We start from the raw sequence: 22,466 nt of genomic DNA on the forward strand, positions 1-22,466 counted from the left end.
ACTTCATAGGCGTTTCTTAGAAAACCAGTTACCAGTTTTTTACTTAAAATAATTTAAATTCAATAAATGGAGAGAGTGCTAAACTTGATCCCATTTATTTTTAAGGCCTAATCAGTGTGCATGATAATAGCTACACGGTTAAATCTTAAGCACTAATTCAAAGTTTTTTTTCAATTTTGCTTTATATGATGTATGATTTTTTTATAATATCAGTTTATAATATTTTTACAGCTAACTGCAATGACTGATACTTCAGTAGCCACTGATAGTGTCAGTGACCCGAAAGTTAATGTAGAAACAAATAGCCCTCCAACTGGCTCTAAGTCAGGTGAAGAAAATGTGAGTATTCTAGAATTAAAATGACTCTTTTTAGTCTACTAATAAGGAACCTTTTCTTTCTGGATTTTTTAAGATAAAAGAATAAAATAAAAAATCAGATTTTAGAGCTGATTTACAAACATTATAAATTTACTAAAATATTTTTCTGATTTAAGAAAGATAAAATTTGTTGAATGTAGAGGGGACCAAACTTGGTCTCGTTTATTTGTCAAGCTTAATAAGTGGGCGTGTTCGGAGTTAAACAGTTTAATCTGCAGCACTAGTTCAAAGTTTTTCTGGATTTTTCTTTCGACTTTGTAAGATTTTTTAAAAATACCAATTTATAATATTTTTTTACAGCCCGGTGCAGTGACTGATACTGGCACTGATGATACCAGTAACTCGAATGATATTCTCGAAACAAATAGCTCTCCAATTAGCTCTAAGTCGGATGAAGAGAATGTGAGTATTTCTAAATTAAAAAGATTATTTTTAGGCTTCTTAAAAAAGAACAGGACTTTTTCTTTCTGCATTTTTTAAGATAAAAGAATAAAGTTTAAAAAAAACAAATTTAAGGGTATGTGGGAACCTCCCACGTGACCTAGTATGGGAAAATGTGTTTTGGTAGTATACATTTCACTCTGAAATGAGAAAAGATTTTTGTCTAAAATTTTGAGGGGTGATAGATTAGGGCACAAGGAATCTCGCTGTTCTCCGAAAAATACATAATTTTGAGTTAAATTATTAAAAAATGATGTTTAAAAAGTGACATTTTTAAACGAAAATGAAAACAAACATGGCGGCGTATACACAGACGTTGCTTGAGTGTGTCAGTGCTCCAGTAAACAGCGCCAATTCGAGCGAGTGGCCGCTGAATGAACTATGATAAAACACATTATTTTTCTATTTATTGCTTTATTTTTATTATTTGCGCGTTAAGTTATAGTAAATGAGAAGAATAGCGAGATTTCTTATACCAAACTAAATCATTTTTCCAAAATTTTAACCCGAAATCATTTTTTATTTCAGAGAAAGTTTCAAACCACAAAAAAACGTCCTTTGCCCACATACCCTTAAGACCTTATTTACTAACATTATAAATGTACAAAAATATTTTTTTAACTTTAAAAAAATTGAAATTTATTGAATATAGAGGGCTCTAAACTTGGTTCCGTTTATTTGTGAGGCCTAATTAGTGGGTATTATTGCAGCTAAACAGTTTAATCTGAAGCACTAATTTTAAGTTTTTCTGAATTTTGCTTTCTACTGTTTAAGATTTTTCAAAAATATCAATTCATAACATTCTTACAGTCAACTAGCAAGACTAATACTGGCACTAATGATTCTAATGCCTTGAAAGAAAATACCGGAAGTCAAGGCCCTCCAAGTACCTCTAATTTGGGTGAAGATACTGTAAGTATTCCGGAGTCAAAAAGACTCTATTTACACTGAAAAAAAATTACTCTGATCAAATAAAAATTACGTTATTTAAGAAAATAATTTACTTGTAATATAATATAATAAATTTAAATAAATATCAAATAAATTTATCATTTATAAAAATTATTTCATTCAATACTGCTTGAGTAGCCAAAAGTTTTGCACATTTAAATGAACGAAATTTTTTTGCAACTTCCTAAAGTACGAATTTTATTACAAAATAATATTTTAAATATCTAAAAAGCAGATATTAATTTAATAATTTTTTAATTTGCTGTTTTATAATTTATAACCATCATAATTTTTATTAATTTATAGATTGAAAAAAAATATTTCGTTCATTTGAACAATCAAAACTTCTTTACACATCAAAATCTATTTATTTCATCCAAATATTTTTTATTAGTTTTCATAGAATCATTTATTAAATATTGCGTTATTTCTATTAAATAAATTAGTTTTCTTGAATCAATAAAATAAATTTATTGTGTCAAATTATTTTTTATTTGTATCAAAAAACAAAATATTTGAGTAATATAAATAAAGGAATAGTTTCAAACAACACTATTTTTATTCAAAATAAATATTTACTTGCTAGAAATATTCTTTTTTGTTTTCATAAAATAATGTATTAGTATTAAATAATGCATTATTCGCATTAAAAAAATTAGTGTAGTAGAATCAATAAAATAAATTTATTCTGTCAAATAATTTTTATTTGTATAAAAAATCAAATATTTGTGTAAAATAAATGAATACATTATTTTAAATAATTTATTATTTGTTAAAACTTTCATCTGTTTCAAATAATTTGATTTACTTAAATCAAACCTTTTTTTTAGTGTGGAAAATGATCAGTTAACCATTTTTTTAATTCCATTTCGGTCCAATTCTTCTTTGGTGGGGCCAAATTTCACCCAAAAATTAATTCTAATCTGCAAAATTCGGAATTGATAAAATTTGTATATTTAAAAAAAATGTTTTATTGATTCTTGAACAATTTTCAATTTTATTTATGTGCAGTTTTTGCATAAAATAATTTTTCTTTTTATTTATTATAATTGAGTAAGTTACTTAAATATAAACAGAAGTTTATGTGTCCAGATGAATGAAAACTAATATTTATATTTAAAGGCAGTTAATGTTTGTAGTATAATAACACAGCCCCACAAAAAAAAAGTGTCATGTACTTTTGACCGGAATACCCTAACCCTATGTATTTTGACGCGCTGAACACGAATCCGAAGTCCGTTTTGCTCTATCACGTCAGGATTTTTTTCTAACCTAAAAAAACATGTCGGATTTTGAGAAGTAGGCGATTTTTTTGAAAATTGATGTATTAACTTCAAACTTGGTATCTGGGGGTTTTTTGTGTCGCTGATTACGAATCTGAAGTTAGATTTTCAAAATCAAAAATGTCGGATCCAATATGGCGGACGAATTTTGAAAAAATTTTAAGATTTACTTCAAACTTGGTATCTAGGGGTTTTTTGGGTCGCTGATTACGAATCTGAAGTTAGATTTTCAAAATCAAAAATGTCGGATCCAATATGGCGGACGAATTTGAAAAAATTTTAAGATTTACTTGAAACTTGGTATCTAGGGGTTTTTTGGGTCGCTGATTACGAATCTGATGTCAGTTTTCAAAAATTGATAATGGCGTATCTAATGTGGCCGATAGAAGTCCATGTTGGATATGCCATTTTGAATTTTTGAAATCTGACATCAGATTTGTAATCAGTGACCCAAAAAACCCCCAGATACACTATTGCACATTAATTTTTGAAAAATTTCGTAAAATAATGTCCCCCTACCAAAAAAAAATTCAAGGTGTATTTTCCTCCCATAAATCAGCTTTTGGGGAAAAACAAAACATACGTGTCAAATTGTTTTCAAAAAACTACAAAATTGCCATGTTTCAGAAAAATCGGCGTATGGCACTTCCCTAGTGTTACTTGTCAGCAACTTAGAAAACCTGTAGATACCAAATTTCATAATAATCTGACAATTTTTTAAAAATAATTCCTTAATATTGAATCAGACATATCGAATTTCGGAAATCTGACATCAGATTCGTAATCAGCGACCCAAAAAACCCCTAGATACCAAGTTTGAAGTAAATCTTAAAATTTTTTCAAAATTCGTCCGCCATATTGGATCCGCCATTTTTGATTTTGAAAATCTAACTTCAGATTCGTAATCAGCGACACAAAAAACCCCCAGATACCAAGTTTGAAGTTAATACATCAATTTTTAAAAAAATCGCCTACTTCTCAAAATCCGACATGTTTTTTTAGGTTAGAAAAAAATCCTGACGTGATAGAGCAAAACGGACTTCGGATTCGTGTTCAGCGCGTCAAAATACATAGGGTTAGGGTATTCCGGTCAAAAGTACATGACACTTTTTTTTTTGTGGGGCTGTGTAATTAAAACTTTATTTATAAATATGTCTTATTTTCTATATTCTGTAAATTAGATTGCGTTAATTTTTACGATATATATAGAAAATAAACATTTACAGGTAAAAAAAATTAGATATGGATCGGGTCGCAGTGGAGGAGATGGTAAATTAGCTGGAGCAGCAGCATTTAAAGTAAGTTAAGAGTGTAAATCCAGGGTGTCTACTCACCGACAATGTAAATTAACCGGGAAAAACTGGGATTTAGCCGGGAATTTTACGTCAAAACAGGGATTTTTCTTACTTACGTTTAAATCAAGTTTTATGAGTTTAATTATATATTAATTTTCTTTATGGATATAAAGGCTAGAAAAATAAGGAATTTTTTGAATTTTAGGTCATTTCGTTTCGAGGTCTACATTAAAGAGTTTATACCTAGTCAAGAGGTACAAAAAGCAATTTTCTGAGAAATTTTTCAAAGGAAGTTTTTGCATTAGATTATGTAACTTTTGAAGTAAAAGTAATATTTTTAATTTTGCAAAAAATATTGATTTTCGTGGTTGCTGCAATGATTTTCCCATGGCTTCTCTAAAAAAGGGTCTTACAGTGAGCAAGATATTTTTTCACTGGATCATCTGAAATAAAAAACAGCAAAATATTTGTTTAATATATAAGATCAAATCTCGTTTTTTAAGGAATAAAAAGTTCTACATTAACAAAGTTGCAGCATCTAAAAAAGTTTTTTTAATTTCTTTTTGCTTCCTCGTGGAGGAAGCTATGTAGTCCTTTCGTTTATAAACTTTTTAAAAATGGTGAAAACAAATTTTCCTCTATATAGAAACATGTTATATGAGATCCTGATCAATTGTCCGGATGTATGTATGTGTGTGTGTATGTGTGTGTGGATAGTTTTTGTGAACACGATATCTTTAACAGGTTTTAATGGATTTGGATAAAATTTGGTAGGCTTATTTAACACATTAATCTCTCAAAAATGACGAGAGGATTTTTAAAAATACCCAAAAAAAAAAATCTTATCGTCTTTTTTCCAAAAATTTTTTTTTAATTGAAAAAATTTTTAAATCGAAAAATTTAAGGTAATATATAATATAATCGTCTTCTTTATGTCAAGATGAATCGATTGATATATATAAAGTATAGATTTGATTGAAATTTAAAGAATTAAAGAAAGTTAAAAAATCAAAAATTCTCATTTTAGCTAAAAAATGATGTGTTTATTTAAATTCATGTTTCTATATGAAATAATTTTATTCCCTGCATTGAAACGAATTGGTTGGTATATATAAAGTATAGATTTGATTTAAAATTTGAGAATTAATAAAAATTGAAAAATCGAAAATTCATATTTTAGCTAAAAAATTTTGTGTTTTTTTAAAATACAAGTTGATGAATAAAATAATTGTATTCCTTGCATTAAAACGAATCGATTCGTATATATAAAGTTTATGTTACACTCAAAATTAATTAAAATTTTCTTTATTTTTCAAAAAATTTAATTAATTTAAAACATTTTTAACTCGAAATTTTTTAAATCAATCAATTGAATTGGACAAATTCATTGCTTCCTTCACGAGGAAGCGAATTTTTTGCTTCACACAATGAGGAAGCATTATGTTTATGAAATAAACATAAAGGACCCCCTCCTTTTTTTTAAAGCTGCTTTGTGTAAAAGCTTTGTGTAAATCTATTATTTTTTCATTCCTTCAAAAAAAACAAGATTTGATCTTATATTAACTAAATATTTTTTTATTTCAGATGATCCAGTTAGAAAATACCTTGCTCATCGTAAAACACCTATTTTTAGAGAAGCCATGGGTAAATTGTTGCAGCAGTCACGAAAATCGACATTTTTATAAAATTACAAGTATTGTTTATACTTTAAAATTTATATACTCCGATGGAGAAAATTCCATTCTAATAAATTAACAACTTTCTTAAAAGAAATGGCTTTTTTTGGCCTCCTGGTATCATATGCTACCAAGTTTTATTTAAATTCGTTAGCTTACTCCGAAGAGATATCTATCCGTCCCGGGACTTTTGATATACCCTGTATAATGATTACTCTTTATTATATACCTAATCATTATTGTAATTGTGTAATAATTAAAAAATATTTTTTAGGTTACTAAAGAAGCAGAAAAGTTAAAAAAGAAAGAAGAACAGGAAAAGAAGAAAAAGAAGGAGGAAACTAGTAAGAGAGAAACGAATAAGAGAGAAAAATCACGAGATAGAGAAAGATCGAGAGACAGGAATGCAAGAAGAGATAGAAAAAGGTCGAGAAGCAAAAGCTCTAAATCAAAACAAGAACAGGACCAAGCACGATGTAAGAAAATTTTACAATTATGTATGCAGAATAGATTGGTTGTCATTATATTAATATATTTCCGGTTATTTGCAAAAACGTGACTTTTCAAATAAAATTTAAAAAACCTATCCTTCCAGATGAGATTTAAGAAATATGCAAATAATGTATGTAAATTACTTCATTTTCAAATAAAAATTACGAAAAAAAACTTGAAAAATAATTTTCGGGAAAATTTACAACTTGATTAAATCTTTTTAATACTAACAATCCAAAAAAATAAACGTAATTTTTGCATTAGCAAATTTAGCTACTGGTAATTTGTTATTTATGGTAATAGTTACTGGTGATATGTATTAAATAAATAAATAGTGAAGATAGATTATAAACAACATTTTACTAACTAAATTGTATTTTCTACCGCGAAAGGGATATTTTACTTTAAAATGGATAAAAACGACTTTTTGTGAAATTTTCGGAACCATAATATTTATTTACAAAATTTATTTTAGATGATATAGGGTCAGTTGGGGTAAATGGGGACAGCTTGTTATTATTAACCAAATTGACAAAAATGAAAAATTCATGTGAATTTCTGTTATATGAGTCAAAAATAAACCTGCAAATATTACCTTTTAAAGAAAGAAACTTTCGTAATTTGTGAAAAATGAGGATCGAAAATGTGGCACCTCCAAAAAAGTTTATAAAATAATTTTCTCCAATCTTTGGTAATTTTTTTTAACAATTAGTAATATGAATTCTTAAACAAAAAATTTTTTAACCACAAAAACTGAAAGTCGAAAATATTATATTAATTTTTTATATGAATGATACACTTCATTTTTTTAACGAAATCTAAGTTGTTTCCTAGAAGAATATATAGATGAAAAAGTGGGCCATAGAATGTTTCAACGTTAAAAATTAACATTTCTCACTACTTTTTGCTATTTGTAAAAAATGTTAATTTTCTCGTTTTAAATATTCCAGACCCACTTTTTCAGCTATATATTCTCATTGTAAAAATTCTAAGTTTTAGTTAAAAAAATAAAAATTTATTTTTGAATTTCATTTAACAAAGTCTTCTTAGTTAGTCATACATGCGATAAAAAAATTTTAAATTGAACGATATACTCCAAAATATACCAAAACTTCTACACCTTTCACACACTAAACATTAGTCTAAAAAAATTTTTTCTTTTATCATCTGAAAAAATATTTATAAAAAGAAAAAACGAATTTTTAAATTTTAATTATTTTTACTTGATAAACAATTAAATAAATTATTATATCAGACACACTTGGTTGCAAATTCAAAAACTCAAATTAAATCAAATTTTCTTCTTTTCAGATAAACCTAAATATTGGGAAAATGGGAAAAATAGAGGAGGATATCGAGGAAGCAGAGCAAATGGAAGAAATAGAAATAATAAAGAACAAAAAAAAATCATTATAGTTAATAAGGGAGGAAACATATTTTGTTAAAATTGTATAAATTTTAAAGTAATAAAACTTTAATCATTTGAAAATTCAATTAGTTCATATTTTAAGGGGTTGGGTGGGTTTCAACTTTTTATTTTTTTTATTTTATTAAAAAATAGCTTAATATGGCTAGAATACTGTCCCACAATTCCAAATCGATTGGAGTTAATATTATAAGAGATACAGCCTTCGGAATTTCTTGAAAAACTGGAAAAGTCCTTGAATTATTTTTACCTTAAAAACCGGAAAAAGTTCTTAAATTTTGCATCAGGTACTGGAATTTTCATATTTCATGTAAGAATTTTTTTTCCCACCGCGTTTAGAAACACAAAATTCGTAACCTTTTTTTGAATATACTCTTATGCAAAATTCAGGCCTCAAATTACACGATTTTTTCGACTCTTTTCAATGTAAGAGACTATTTTTAACATAATTTAATAAAATGAGACATTTCCGACTTTTTTAAAATGTTTTTTAAAGAAAATACGACTTTATTAGAATGAAATTAAAATCGTCCAAAATTGAATTATTTAAAAAAATATTGATCAGAATTCTTCGCAAAATTAATTACATATTTCATAATTTTAATCATGTTCTCTAAAAATTCCAATATTTAAAATATTTTTGAATTGAATGTCCTTTTAAATGCAATTATATAAAATGCCTATGTAAAAAAAATTCATGAATTAAAATTGATGTGAGTTTCAATTATAAAAATTTCCTGAAATTCAATTATTTCTAAAAATTTTTACTTGAAATCTCCAAAAATTGATTTACTTCTAAAAATGTTAACTGAAACTTTTTCAAATTTCAATTATTTGAACATACATTTTTCTAAATAATATTGTTAATAAAGTTATTTGAAAATTTAATTATTTAAAACATTGTCTAAACTTCTGAATTCGAACAATTTAAATAAATCATATTTTGAACATTTTTTTAAAAATTATTTTTATTTGTCTTATAGGTACTCAATTGAATTTTTGATAAATTTGTCTCAGTATAATTCTGAAATATTGTAATTAAAATTTCTTAAAAATATCCCTTTGAAATATTTTTATTATAAGGAATTAATAAAACTTGTTTAATAATAATAATAATAATAAAATATTTACAAACTAATTGTTTATATTTAAATATTATAGAAAGGCCTTTTTTTAGTTTCCTGGTAATATAAATCGACGCTAAAATGACTTTTTTCTTCCTCTAAATTGGATGCAAAGCCTGAAAATACAAAAATTTAAAAATATTAATTACTAATTATAACCTGGAAAAGCCCTAGAATTTTATTTGGCAAAAGCGCGAGACTCCCTGCCTCTGAAACCCACCTAACCTCTTAACAGAAAAAATCGATTATTCAAAATTTTAATAAATTTAAAATTCTAATGCCAATTCTAAATTGTAACTAATTAAAACTTCAATTACGTTAAATTTTAATCAATAAAAAAATTCAATTTAGTTAGGGTACGCGACAAACGGTAGCTAAACTTCTCGGCTAAATGTTTTTCTTTCTGCTTCAAATACAATGTGATTACATCCATTCGTAAATAATTTATTTATGTATGTGAGATTAATGCTTTTTATATAATTAACATAATTTTCTTAAAGTACTCTGCCTTTAAGGATAATATTCTCATCACGCCACTCGCGTTTGACACTCGAATGATAAATGTAATACTTATTACACATTATAATGAAAAAGTAAGTAGAAGAAAAAGACGATATTTATATTTTAAGCAATTCTATGTTTTAGCAAAAAAGTGTTCAATTTTACTCATATTTTCAGAAAAAAAATTGAAAAAACTTTTTGTTTGAAAAATGAGAATTTTTAAAATATTTTTAAATTCAAAATTTGAATATATTTTTTGTTTTCAAAATAAAGTTACTTTGTCTAAAAAAAGGTATAACTTTTTTATTCAAACTCGAAGCAAAACATGTTAAAGAGAGAAAGGTTTTATTTTTACTCGCATTTTTCGAAAAAAAATTTAAAAAATTATTTTTTTATTTTAAAAATTTAAATAATTTTTTTGTTTTCTAAAGAAATCGGTTAAATTTAATAATTTCTAATTATGATGAGAATGTAATAATAATAACAATAATAAAAAACTAAAAAAGGATAAAAATAAATAACAAAAATATATAAATTATATTATATTATTATGTATATAAATTTATTAATATTTTTTATTTCTATTAATAATTATTGTTTACTTACCTATCATGAGAAATTCGGATTCTCGCGACAAAAAGTGTATTAAAACATTATTTACAAATAATTAAGAACTTAACTTCAAACTGTAGCGCCATCTGTTATGTTCAGCTGAATCTAAAACTAACCGCTTACCGTCAAGCACTATCATGTGGTTGCGCGGTATTCAACATGGTAACTGGTCGACCAGTTATTACTACTTACCGGCAGTGCATTCTATATATTCCCTCGGGAAAATGTAAACATGACATTTTTTATTTATTTTAACAATAAGTGCAGTATTAAGTGCCAGTTTTTTTGTGTCAATTGTTGCAACAAATCATGCAGTTTTAATTACATAACAATAAAGTGGTCAAATTAGTTGTTTCTTGTGTGTTTTTAACAAATCTCTGACTAACTTTCAAACCCCCTGAAAATAACACTTTTTTAAAAATTAATTTTGCAATAACAAAAAGTGTTATTTATTTAAATAATTATACAAAAATATCCCTTACATCTCCCTCTTTTAAAAATTGTATTGCAAAGTGGTCTTTTCTTTTGTTTAACAATTGTTTTTAAACAATCCCTGACAGTCCCTGACAAATCCCTGAGTTCAGGGATCTCTCAGGGATCACAATCCGCCAGGGATGTAGTTTGAAGCAACTGCACTGTATTAAATCAATTTATTATTTAAATTTTTTAAAATTGTTCGAAATAATAATTTTAAAAACTGAGAAAAAACAGCGAATATCATAGGAATGCTAAATTTTTAATTTTCTAGACATCTTGATAGTTTATTATTATTATTATTATTCAATATAATTTGACGTAATTGACTGTGATCTATAGTAATTCAGGATAATTCAACACAATTGTACACCATAATTTATGGTTTGTTCACCCCTCGGCTTAAATATTTTATTATTTATTGAATTTAATTTTTATTAAAATATTTTGCTTTATTTTTAGAAAAAATCCGTTCAACTTAGACGCCGGAAATGACCCTTGCCTTAATTGGAAATTATTCAAAGACAAAAGCCAAAAGTAATTTAACAGGCGACAGATTTTGGATGAAAATTTCGGAAATCATGCACAAACAAGGATATAAAGTTGATGGACGCATCTGCGAGTCGAAATTTGATGGGCTTCAAAGAACTTACAAAGGAATCATTGATAAGAAGAAACAAACCGGCACGAGTCCGCAAAAAAAATGGCAATTTTTCGATGAAATGGATTTGCTTTTGTTCAAGAAACCTGAAATTCAGCCGCCAGCAGATGCCAGCAGTTTTCAGGGCTACAAGAGAAAAATTGCTCGCGAGATCGACGAAACTAAAAGTACAGAAAGTAAACCGAAGAAGCGACCTGTGACAAAGGAACGTCAAATGACGTTAAAAGAGGTGAATTCGATTTCAAGCAACTTTACAAAGGAAAGACGAATTCTTGGATATATTGAAAGGTTTCTTTCAAGCTGAAAAGAAAAAACCCAAAGATCCTGAAAAAGATTAAGCAAATGGAATTTCCAGTTTTGTTGTTTCAAGAAAAATTTTAAAAAATAATGTTATGTATTCAAATTTTTTAAGAATAGTATAGATTTTAAGCAATTTTGCAATTTGTTGTGTGCTCTTGTTCGATGCGCAAGCAGCAATTCACAATTATGTGTTAGCAGCGTGGGAATAACAGACTGATAATTATTAATAAAATATATACTAATAACACTTCAGATTTTCGATATTTCTCTGTTTAAGGAATCGAAAAATTTTTTCTCTAAAATTTATAATGTTTTATTTATAATGTACTATTTTTTAATGCTACTCAATAGGAACATAAATTTGGTATAGCGCATATATATTGTTTTTTGCGAACTAATACATGTACACATATTTTAATGATTTCACTTGTATTTACATCTTTTTTTTTATTTACTGAATTAATTTTTTTAGAAAATGCGCATTGATTTGGAAAAGCATTCTGAGTAATTAATTTACGACATACAGTGTACTCCTTGTCATTTTGGTGATCTGCAACAAAATATATTATTTGTACGTAAGTACCGTCCTTTAGTTTTGCAAAAGAATTGTCTGACCTTTTATATTGAATTAAAGATGACTGTTAATGACGGATTTCCGTAAATATTAATTTTTTTTGTTAAATATAATTTATTAAAAATAATATTTATTTAATTATTGTTACAAATATTTTGTCAATTAAATACCAACAACATATACAACACAAACACACACACATATTAAGTTTCTGATACTAGAATATTCAAATAATATTTCTAATTAATTTAATAACTATTTATAATTTCAAATATGAATGAGAAATTCCCTTCCAAGTGTATATTTTGATATGAAGTAAATTCGATCAATGGAGGGTAAAGAAAAACACATAAAACAGATTTATGTTATTGTGTTAAGTTGCGACGTTTCGATGGTTTGGTTTACCATCTTTTTGACTTGATGTTTGCATCGAAATGACGAAAATTGTCGTGTATCTAATTTTTGTAGTGTTTTACTTTTTAATTTTTTAACGATAAATTGTGGGACTTACATGTATAAAAGTTGCCACATTAATTTTGAAAATTGGGAAACATATAAAGCATAAAGGTAATTCAGGTAGTTGAACCGATCACGCAACGATTAAAATGCAAGTTTTGCTACAACTCGCATGGAAACAACGAGGTGTTGATTGCAAAATCAACCCTCCCACTACTAAAATAACACACAAACCGAGTGTGATCGTTACCACCGAATTATTCTTCGAGGAGTCTTAATTTGTTTTTCCCGCAGAGCGGATGTATTTTCCCGCAAAAAGGCGGACGATTAATAAAGTTTTATTCCCACTGAGAGTGGTTGAGATTGTTGTTTGTTCCCCGCAGTAAGGGTTGAAATTGTTGAATTTATCGTTAAATTACAAGTGAATATTCTACGATTAGTGAAACCTATTGAGTTATAAAAGATCGTTTAAAACAAAAAAAGGAAAATTTAATTATTCAATTATTAAGAGTCATAAATGTTAAAACTGCAGAAACCAGTTAAATTCAGAAAGTGTTGATTTATTACAATAGTTGTTTATATCTCAAAATTAACTTTTTGGAAAATTCAGGTTTGATGAACCCAAACTTCTGAATTTTTAATAAGCAGATTTTTGAAATATTAAAATAATTGTTTCAAGACAATAAATATTACAAGTTTAGTAAAAGAAAATTTATAAAGAATAGAGGAAGACAAAATAGACTTCTGCATAATTGAGAATCACATATAAAATACGAAGGTCAAATTCTCAAGCGTTGGAAAGTAATTAGATACTTTTCGGTAGCATTTATTTTATTATTATTTGGTGAGTTGTTTTAAATCTTCATGTATTAATTGTAACACACATAATATATAAACGAAAAACAAACAATATTACACTCAGTTCAAACACATAAATTATTTTTTTATTGATGAAAATTGCCTTTTATCTGATCTTTTTGGTTTGCTTATATTAAGTGATTTTTGTGAGACTTGATTTAAAAATCAAGTAGCTTAAAGTAAATATTGTTTTAATTGTAAACATTTTTTTTTATTAAAGATCAATTGGGGAATATATAGTATAGAATATATAGGGAGTATAGTATAGCTAGCTATCGGAGCAACACGTGTTTATGAGTCGCTCCTGACTCTCGTGTGTTTTTCTCATTGAAATCTCATTAGTTTATTGTATTTTGTGATTTTTATTTTTGCGGAATCCTGTAGTGTTACAATTTTACACTTATATTTTGATAAATAGTGACTTGAAGTGCACTTTTCTGCAGTTTTTTACTTTGTGCTTATACTGTGCAGTGTCTCTCAGTCTGATTCTGCTCTTTATTGGGCATTAGACTAAAATGTCGGATAGATCTTGTAGCCAGTGTAACGCTAACATAGCGGGTGAAGCGTCCTCATGTCCATGCGGTGCATTTTACCATCCTGGCTGTTTTAATCTCTCCATTAGTAAATCCACTGGAAGGAGAAAATGCTGTCCATTTAAGCCTTCCCAAAGGTCTTTATCTCCAACAGCACCGCCATTGACTCTTGAAAGTATTAGCAATCTGCTTGATAATCATTATGTAAAAGCAAAAAAAGATTCGGAAGAATTTATTACTAAAAAATTAGATGCCATCCAAAATGATTTCGCTACTTTAAGCACCGCACTTTCATCGCATTCTGAGAGACTCGATAATGCTCTTGAAAGAATTGAGAACCTCGAACTACAGGTTTCGGAGATTCAAAGTACAGATAACGCTTGTCAACACATCGATAGTGGTCTCACACCATCACAAGTTTTTTCTGAGATATCCGACAGAATTCAAAGGAAACAAAATCTTATCTTGTTTGGCTGCCCTGAGGTTCATTTTGACGGTAAGCCTAGCAGCTCTGATATATTAAAAAAAGACATTATTAAAGTTAACGAATTCCTGCTTTCTATTAATTCTAAACTCAAAAACGATGATTACCAAATTAATCGCATTGGCAATTATAAACAGAACCTGGGAACTCCTCGTCCAATCAAAATATCATTTGTGGTGGAAAAAACAAAGATGGATACGTTGACAGCCTTTTGGGCGTGGAAAAAGACAGAACAGAGCTCGTCTGTGAAGCTACATCTATCCCAGGACCGTACTCTCATTCAGAGAACTCAACTCAGGGCGACATTGAAAATTTTAGCGGATCGTCGTCTTGCTGGGGAAACGAATTTGAAGATCAGGGAGATACGGGGCGAATCAACAATAGTGAAATCTCGGGTGAAAACAGCAGATTAGAATCTCAGATTAACCTTTCTAATACTTTATCTACGTTTAATTGTACTCACATCACAAATTTGGATTTGCTTAATGATCTTTTAATTTATTATCAAAATGTTAGAGAATTGAATACAAAGCTAAGTATTTTATCTTCTTCCTTGGACGTTTCAGAATATGATATTTTAATTTTTACTGAAACTTGGCTTAAGGATTCCACCCGTGACTCTGAAATTTTCGACCTTGACATTTTTAATATCTACAGAGATGATAGACTAAACAGAGTTGGGGGTGGCGTTCTTATAGCGATTAAATCTAGATTTATCTCAAGCTACGTTAATATAACAAATGTACTTTTCTCATCGCAGTATATTAATGTTGTCGCGTGTAAATTGTTTTGTGAATCGAATCCAATTATCATAATTACAATCTATATAACACCAAATATTCCTTTAAATGAATTTGATAACTTTTTTGAATCCTTATCAAATGTATGCGCTTCTTGGTCAAGTAATTATATAATTATCGGTGATTTTAATATTCCAAATCTAAAACAATATGTTACTACTGGAATACATGACATTAAATCTACTATATTGCACAGCTTTTTAGATATACATAATCTCCATCAATACAATGATATTCACAACATTAACGATAGATTTTTGGACTTGGTTATAGCGTCATTTCCCTGTGAAGTTTTAAGTAATGAGATTCCACTATTACCTGTCGACGTTTATCACCCCCCACTTACTATTCAATTTGAAACAGTGATGTTTCCTCATAGAAGTGATACTCGATTTGTAAAGAATGTTAACGATAAGAAGTTCAGATTCAAAAATTGCGATTTTACCACCTTCAAGCTTAGTCTTTCGAATACTGATTGGGGATTTCTTAAAGATATTTATAATGTCAACGAACTAATTGATTTGTTTTATAATAAAATTTACGAATTGCTCGAGAAACATATAGGGATCGTTACATATAACAATAAAGATAACAAATATCCAACTTGGTATAATTTTAAAATTAAAAATAGTATAAAAATTAAAGAAAAGCTAAGGAAACTTTATAAAAGTTCAGGAAGTAAACATTACTTGATCGAATACCAGCGCTTGCGTAAGGAAATAAAATCAGAAATTCGTAAAGCTCATTCGTTTTATCTTACTCATGTTGAAAAAGAAATTATCAATAATCCATCTACCATTTGGTCTTATTTCAATAAAATTAATAAATCTTCAAGAATTCCTGGGATAATGTCTTATAATGACACTGAATTAAATAATCCACAAGACATTGTCGATGCCTTTGCCGACCTTTTCTCTAAAGTTTATAAACCTTGCTCAATACCTTTGAGGTTTTATCCCACAAGGTACAATAAGTTATTTGGAGATGGATTGTTGATCTCTCCAGAACATGTCTTTGCCAAGCTGTGTAAATTAAGTAATAAATATACTGCTGGCTACGATAAGATACCTAGTATCGTTGTCAAAGAATGTTGCTATGAACTCCTTGAACCATTGACAATTATTCTTAACCGCTCTTTAAATACTTCTACATTTCCAGATCTATGGAAAATATCAAAAATATGTCCGATTTTTAAAAAAGGAGATAAATCATGTGTTAAAAATTATCGTCCAATATCGATATTATGTAATTTTTCCAAGGTATTTGAAATGATTATTTGTGATTTTATTTGGCCCTATTTTTCTCCGGAATTATCTTCAGCTCAACACGGATTTGTACCGCAAAGATCAACAATTACAAATTTGACGTCATTTATCCAAATAATTGAATCTTCGTTAGTGACTCACAATCAGGTGGATGTCATTTTCACAGATATTTCTAAGGCCTTTGATTGCATCGACCATGCAAAAATTATTACTGATTTACAAAATCTGGGGATACCAGATAAGCTTTTAAATTTACTATTATCTTTTTTAACAAACAGGAGAATGTCGGTACAATATTCAGGTTTCTCGTCTTTTCAATTTACACCAACATCAGGAGTTCCACAAGGATCTAATTTAGGACCATTACTTTTTGTTATCTACATGAATGTCGTTAGTTCTCTAATTAATAATTATATACTCTTATATGCCGACGATGCAAAACTTTTTAAACCAATTAACTGCTTTAATGATTGCATTGATTTACAAAATGATCTTAATACTTTTTCCGGTTGGTGTAACGATAACTCTCTGGATATTAATCCAGCTAAGTGTGCTGTTATGACATTCTCAAGAAAGACCAATTTAATTTTTTATGAATACAGTGTTAATGACATTCCTCTTGATAGGGTTACTATGTTTAAAGATCTTGGTATATATTTGAGTAGTAATTTAAAATTCAACACACATGTTGACACAGTTGTAAGAGAGGCGAACAGATGTTTGGGATTCGTTATGCGAATTTGCCGTAAAATTAACAGTGAATCTGCGATCATCTCTCTCTTCTGTTCGTTAGTCAGAACAAAAATAGAATATGGATCTGTCATTTGGTTTAGAATTAATCAATATCTAACTCAATTGCTGGAAAAATGCCAAAAAAGGCTTTTAAAGTTTCTTTATTATAAAAAACATAAGAAGTTTCTTTTACCAGGTTCAGACTATAATGAACTATGTACAATGTTTAATGCGCAAACACTTGAAAAGCGTAGAGTGATCGCTTTTTCGACTTATCTTTTTAAGATCATACGTTCAATAGTTGACTGTCCATTTTTATTATCATTAGTACCTATTCTTGTTCCTCAATGTGATTTACGAAACGTTACACCATTCTACACCGGGTGCAAAACATTACAGGGTACGCTGATTAATGAAATGTGTGAAGTTGTAAATGAAATTCACAACAGATGCGATCTTGATGTATTTAGTGACTCATTGAGCACGTTTTCTAGATTAGTTAAGGAGTTTGCGATTTAGTCTAAGACTGGCTATCACATTTATATATATTTTTTTTTTTCTGCGCGAATTTAAATTTGATTACTCTTAAAATCTTTATTTTGTTAATTATTATTGTTAAATTTAATAATTTTAGTTATATTTTTGTTGTTTTACTACATATTATTTTCGCGCAATTCATCAATTTTATATCACACTATTATTCTTGTTATCTATTATGTATAATTTGTATAATCCTATTATTGGTCTTCGGACTGTTGGATTAATTTCAATAAATAAAATAAAATAAAATGTAAACACTTTGGGGGTTGGATGAATAAACAGATTTCTTTTGTTGTGATAATCATGTTTCTATTTACTCCATCACCTTTTTGATTTTCTATATTATATCTCGCTTTTTAATCATTTTCACTAAAATACCGTCTATCCGTATGTATTAAATAAATAATATTCTAAGTTACAGTCCACTACCTTAATCTAACTTTGTTAGCGAAGAGCAATTTACACTTTCCAAATAAGCGGAATTGTTAAATAATAAAAATTAGTATTCTTTCTAAATATTTATTATTTTTCGTTAAATTATCTATTTATTACTTTTTTTAATTAACATCCGTCTTTAACAATGACATAAAGGCAACCGTCCTTTATCATTTTTTAAAAAGAACCAGACATATCTAAAAGATTTAGACTATCAACCAAAGTGGAAGATATGTATGAAGACTTTCCAAAATATCGCGCTGTGGAATGTTTTACAGTTTTTCGACCATCGATGTACTTCTTTCGGAGCAAAATTTTTTTGTTTCAAATGTTGCAAAAGGCTCAACTTTTTTCTTCAAGAATGCATAACTAGAGTTTATGTGTCGACAGATTTGTTTATGAATTCCTTTAGAAGTATGAACTACATTCAGCAACTTTGCATTGCCTGCTTCAAATGCAAATGCAGAGTGCTCATACAAAGGTCCCCAATTTAAGACACTATGTGCCAGATGTAATAAAATATGTACGTTAAATATCATAGCAACTTTTGTATACAAGCGTTCAGTATCATATACAAACTCATGTAATTATTGATCAGACCGATTAAGTTCATCAATAGAAATTTCCGATTTTATCAAGGAATTTACATATAATCGGTGCACTGTAGTAAAGAAGAAAATTTTCCCATTCTCGAGCTTTCCAGTGCTCTTTATCTGCTAAAGATCGCGTGAGTCTGCCAACATGATGCGGGACTTTCGTTGACTCTAGAATGGTATTAATTTCATCCACTTCTAATTTCGTTAATATCTTGGAAGAAGAACCTTTTTTTCCTAACTAAATAGTTGTAAATTGTTTGACCACTCCACTTATAATATGCATATTGTCAGGAACCAACCCATTAATTATATTAAATTTATTTAAATTTATCAACACTGATGGATTTTTGAAACCGCAGATTGGTTTCTTAGGCGTACATATTTTTGAGAAAATGATTTTAAAAAAAGAGAGAAATGAGAGATCAGTAAAGAGTGAAAAAATAAATTTTCTTTCTAAAATGCACATGTTTTAAAAACACAATTATAAATACACATTAAACACTGAGAATTTAAATGATGAAAAAGATGATGAAATTGAATTTACATACCATGAACAATTATTGAAGTGAAAAGTTTATTTATTGTGTCTATGTTGTGATGTTTTAATTTTCAGAGAAAATTTTTTTTGGGGTTTATGTCAAGTGCGTGAGTAGAATTTTTGTTTATTTTTGTTTAGTTCGCTAACGTCGAACCGAGACACAGTAACTACCCTTGCATTCGGCAAGCTCTGGTTTCTCTAAAAATTCGGAAAAAATTCCTCGACTTAACCTCGCCGGAAGGGTGTAGCCACTTGGGCAAGTGAGAGGATTAAAGTACGAAAAGTACAAAACGCGAATTTAGATTTTTTTGTTAGTTGGAATTTAAAAATTCCAAATGTTTAATTTTTCGAAATACGAGCAAGACAGTCAATCCGAAAATCAGAGTAAAATCCGAGAACAAATCTTATCGAGAAGAAACAATAGTCCAGAAACATTTAATGCGGTAAAAAGACAATTATTCGTGGAAAAAGAAAAAATCAAAGATACGCGTTCAGAAAATAATTATAGTTCATTAGCACAATCGTTGCAAAAGTTGAACATGTCGGGTTAATTAATCGACTTATTTATTTGTTGCGAATTCAATGACCTACAGTAGCTAGGTAGTTTACGGGGTTAGTGTGTTCGTCATATTACAAAACACTACGAGCACCGAGTCGTGGTCAGAGTGCTGAATCGGCAAAATATACATATTAAAGAATTAAAATAAATAAAGCGAGTAAAGAATATAAGTTATAATGGGTTATTAAAGGGAATTTAATTTGCGCTAATAAAAGGGAATTATTGTGATAGTGATCGGCGTAAGATTTGAGAATTAGAAGAAATGAAATACGATTGTATTATTAATCAAACAAAAGTAAATGTTCGAGTGTGATTTTTCGTTCTAATAGTAGAGAGAATACGAAATACGAAACCGTGTCGTGTTACATAGTCATATGAGTATTTAAAGAAAAAAATATTACAATTATTGTGTAACTATGATTATGAGTTTCTTTTTGTTGTTTTTTTTTAAAAATAAATTCAACTAGTAAAGGTTTTTTTTTAATGGCGTTCTTATTGTTTAATGAATTAGTACCGTCCTACGTGCATGAATCTTATAGCAGAGTATTACACAACGAAGACATAGTTAGCGGATCAGCAGAATTTATTATTACCTCAGAGACAAAAGAAAATTTTATTTCCGCAGAAATTTTATTAACTGAATATTGGCCTTCTGACGTTACTGTCGAAAATTTATTTGGAGAACAATTTAGAGTATTAGGGGGAATCAACTTAGAGGTAGGAGGTCACAAAACATACTTCGAGGTCATTGAGTCAATTTACCCTACTACAGAGAACATTGAAATAGCAGTGATAGGTTGGAAACAAGCTGGCAGTGTAGGTTGGTTGTCTCACCCGTTGATTAGTGCGACCCCAAAAACCCCTAAGTAACAAGTTTCAAGCGAATTACATTAGATTTTCAGAACGTCGTCCACCATATTGGATCCGCCATTTTGAATTTTGAAAAACTAACATCGGATTCGTAATCAGCGACCCCAAAAACCACCGAGTAAATAATTTCAAGCAAATTTGAGCCTTTTTTAAAAAGTCGTCCGCCATTTTGTATTTTCAAAAACGGACTTCAGATTCGTATTGAGCGACCCCAAAAACCCCAGAGTAACAACTAAATAAATGCAACTAGTAAAGCAGAACTGTATAGAGATAGGACAGATTTAGTGTTCCATTCAGTGTTACCTCTTCAGCGACCATTTATCGCAAACGGCGAAAAAGATTAGGGTGGGTCAAAAAAATCTTTTATTTTTTTTCTATCTGACTCACAAAAACTGGTTGCTAGGCACCTCTAAAAAATACTCACCCAGTATGAGCTCTTAATATTAATAGGAACATTATGCTCATCGTAGTTTTCTATTTTTAATTCAGTTTGATATTAAAATAATCATATCCCGTTACCAATAGCTTTTTAAGCTCGTACCATCGTCAATATTTATAGGAAGTTGAACGCTCTACAAAAATGATCTGTTACACTTTTTCGATAAACCTAACCATTTCAAAGATATTTAAGGTCAAACATTGAAAAATTTAAGAACAAAAAAATTCATAAAAAAAATTTTTTTGTTCTTTTTTTCAATATAGTAATGGCAGCGTTAACTTTCCCTCCTGAGTATGAAGGAACTTTAATTGCTTCAGTGCTAGGAAAATTGTCAGGAGCAGCAAGGAACTGCACCGACAATAAACAACTTGCCTGACTTACGGATATAATAGATCTATTGAAAGAAAGATTCGCGCCAGGTTAATCCTTTGAAGTATATTATGGGGAAATCATGAACTTAAAAATGAATAGGAATAAAAACTTAGCCGACCTTTACGATAGATTATTGAGACTACTTAGCGGAGCAAGTGCAGCTTTTCGCGCTACGTTTGACGCTAACACAGAGACAATAACTATAAATGTGGTAAAGCATACAGCGTTAAAAACTATTGTGGGGGCGTTGCCCGATGAAATTATGAATGCGGTAGATGCACGCGCTCCTAGAAATTTAGAGAGAGCCTACAGATATGTGAAGGCGGCTCAGGAAAGAAAAATGAAGCCCATTAACGGGGGTTATTTTTTGTACATCACTAATTATAACAACGATAATCAGGGGGTTGGGTCCCTGCCAAGGGGAAGGCAAAATAGGAGGGAAAGGTATCAAGATACAGGCAACTACCAGCCCAGGTACGAGACAAGAAACGATAGAAATTATGATAGAAACTATGGGCAAAATAGTTATGGAGAAACCCAGGAGGACAATACAGGGCGCAGCAATGACTATGACGAGCCTAGGCTTTATAATCCTAACGCGGGAAGAAATAATTGGGGAAAGAGGCAACCAAGTCCCAAAAGATATGCACAGGATAACCGTTATAACACCATCAGGTCTAGGGAAAATTGGGAAAATAGATACCCTACTGATTACGGGAATAGAGAAAGAAACAATTATCCTAGTAGCAGAACAACTCTGGGGCAGATATTAATATTATAAAATCTGATGCTTTAACCTCG

General features: G+C 29.0%; 2 protein-coding genes across 2 annotated transcripts; both read left to right on the forward strand.

Annotated features, from left to right (window-relative positions):
- The first annotated feature begins 240 nt into the window (after nt 1-240).
- LOC127291516 (uncharacterized protein DDB_G0284459-like) lies at nt 241-6,603 on the forward strand. Its single transcript, XM_051320702.1, has 4 exons — nt 241-339; nt 679-780; nt 1,630-1,731; nt 6,299-6,603. Exons 1-4 carry the CDS (start codon nt 241-243, stop codon nt 6,581-6,583), a joined length of 588 nt encoding a protein of 195 aa, XP_051176659.1. The 3' UTR covers nt 6,584-6,603.
- Nucleotides 6,604-11,144: 4,541 nt separating this feature from the next.
- Nucleotides 11,145-14,980, forward strand: LOC127291517 (uncharacterized). Its single transcript, XM_051320703.1, has 2 exons — nt 11,145-11,533; nt 14,818-14,980. Exons 1-2 carry the CDS (start codon nt 11,145-11,147, stop codon nt 14,930-14,932), a joined length of 504 nt encoding a protein of 167 aa, XP_051176660.1. The 3' UTR covers nt 14,933-14,980.
- The last annotated feature ends 7,486 nt before the right edge of the window (nt 14,981-22,466 follow it).

The sequence above is a fragment of the Leptopilina boulardi genome, unplaced genomic scaffold (assembly GCF_019393585.1).
Source record: "Leptopilina boulardi isolate dan_hultmark-lab unplaced genomic scaffold, ZJU_Lbou_2.1 LbouV2_138, whole genome shotgun sequence".
Taxonomy (NCBI): Eukaryota; Metazoa; Arthropoda; class Insecta; order Hymenoptera; family Figitidae; genus Leptopilina; species Leptopilina boulardi.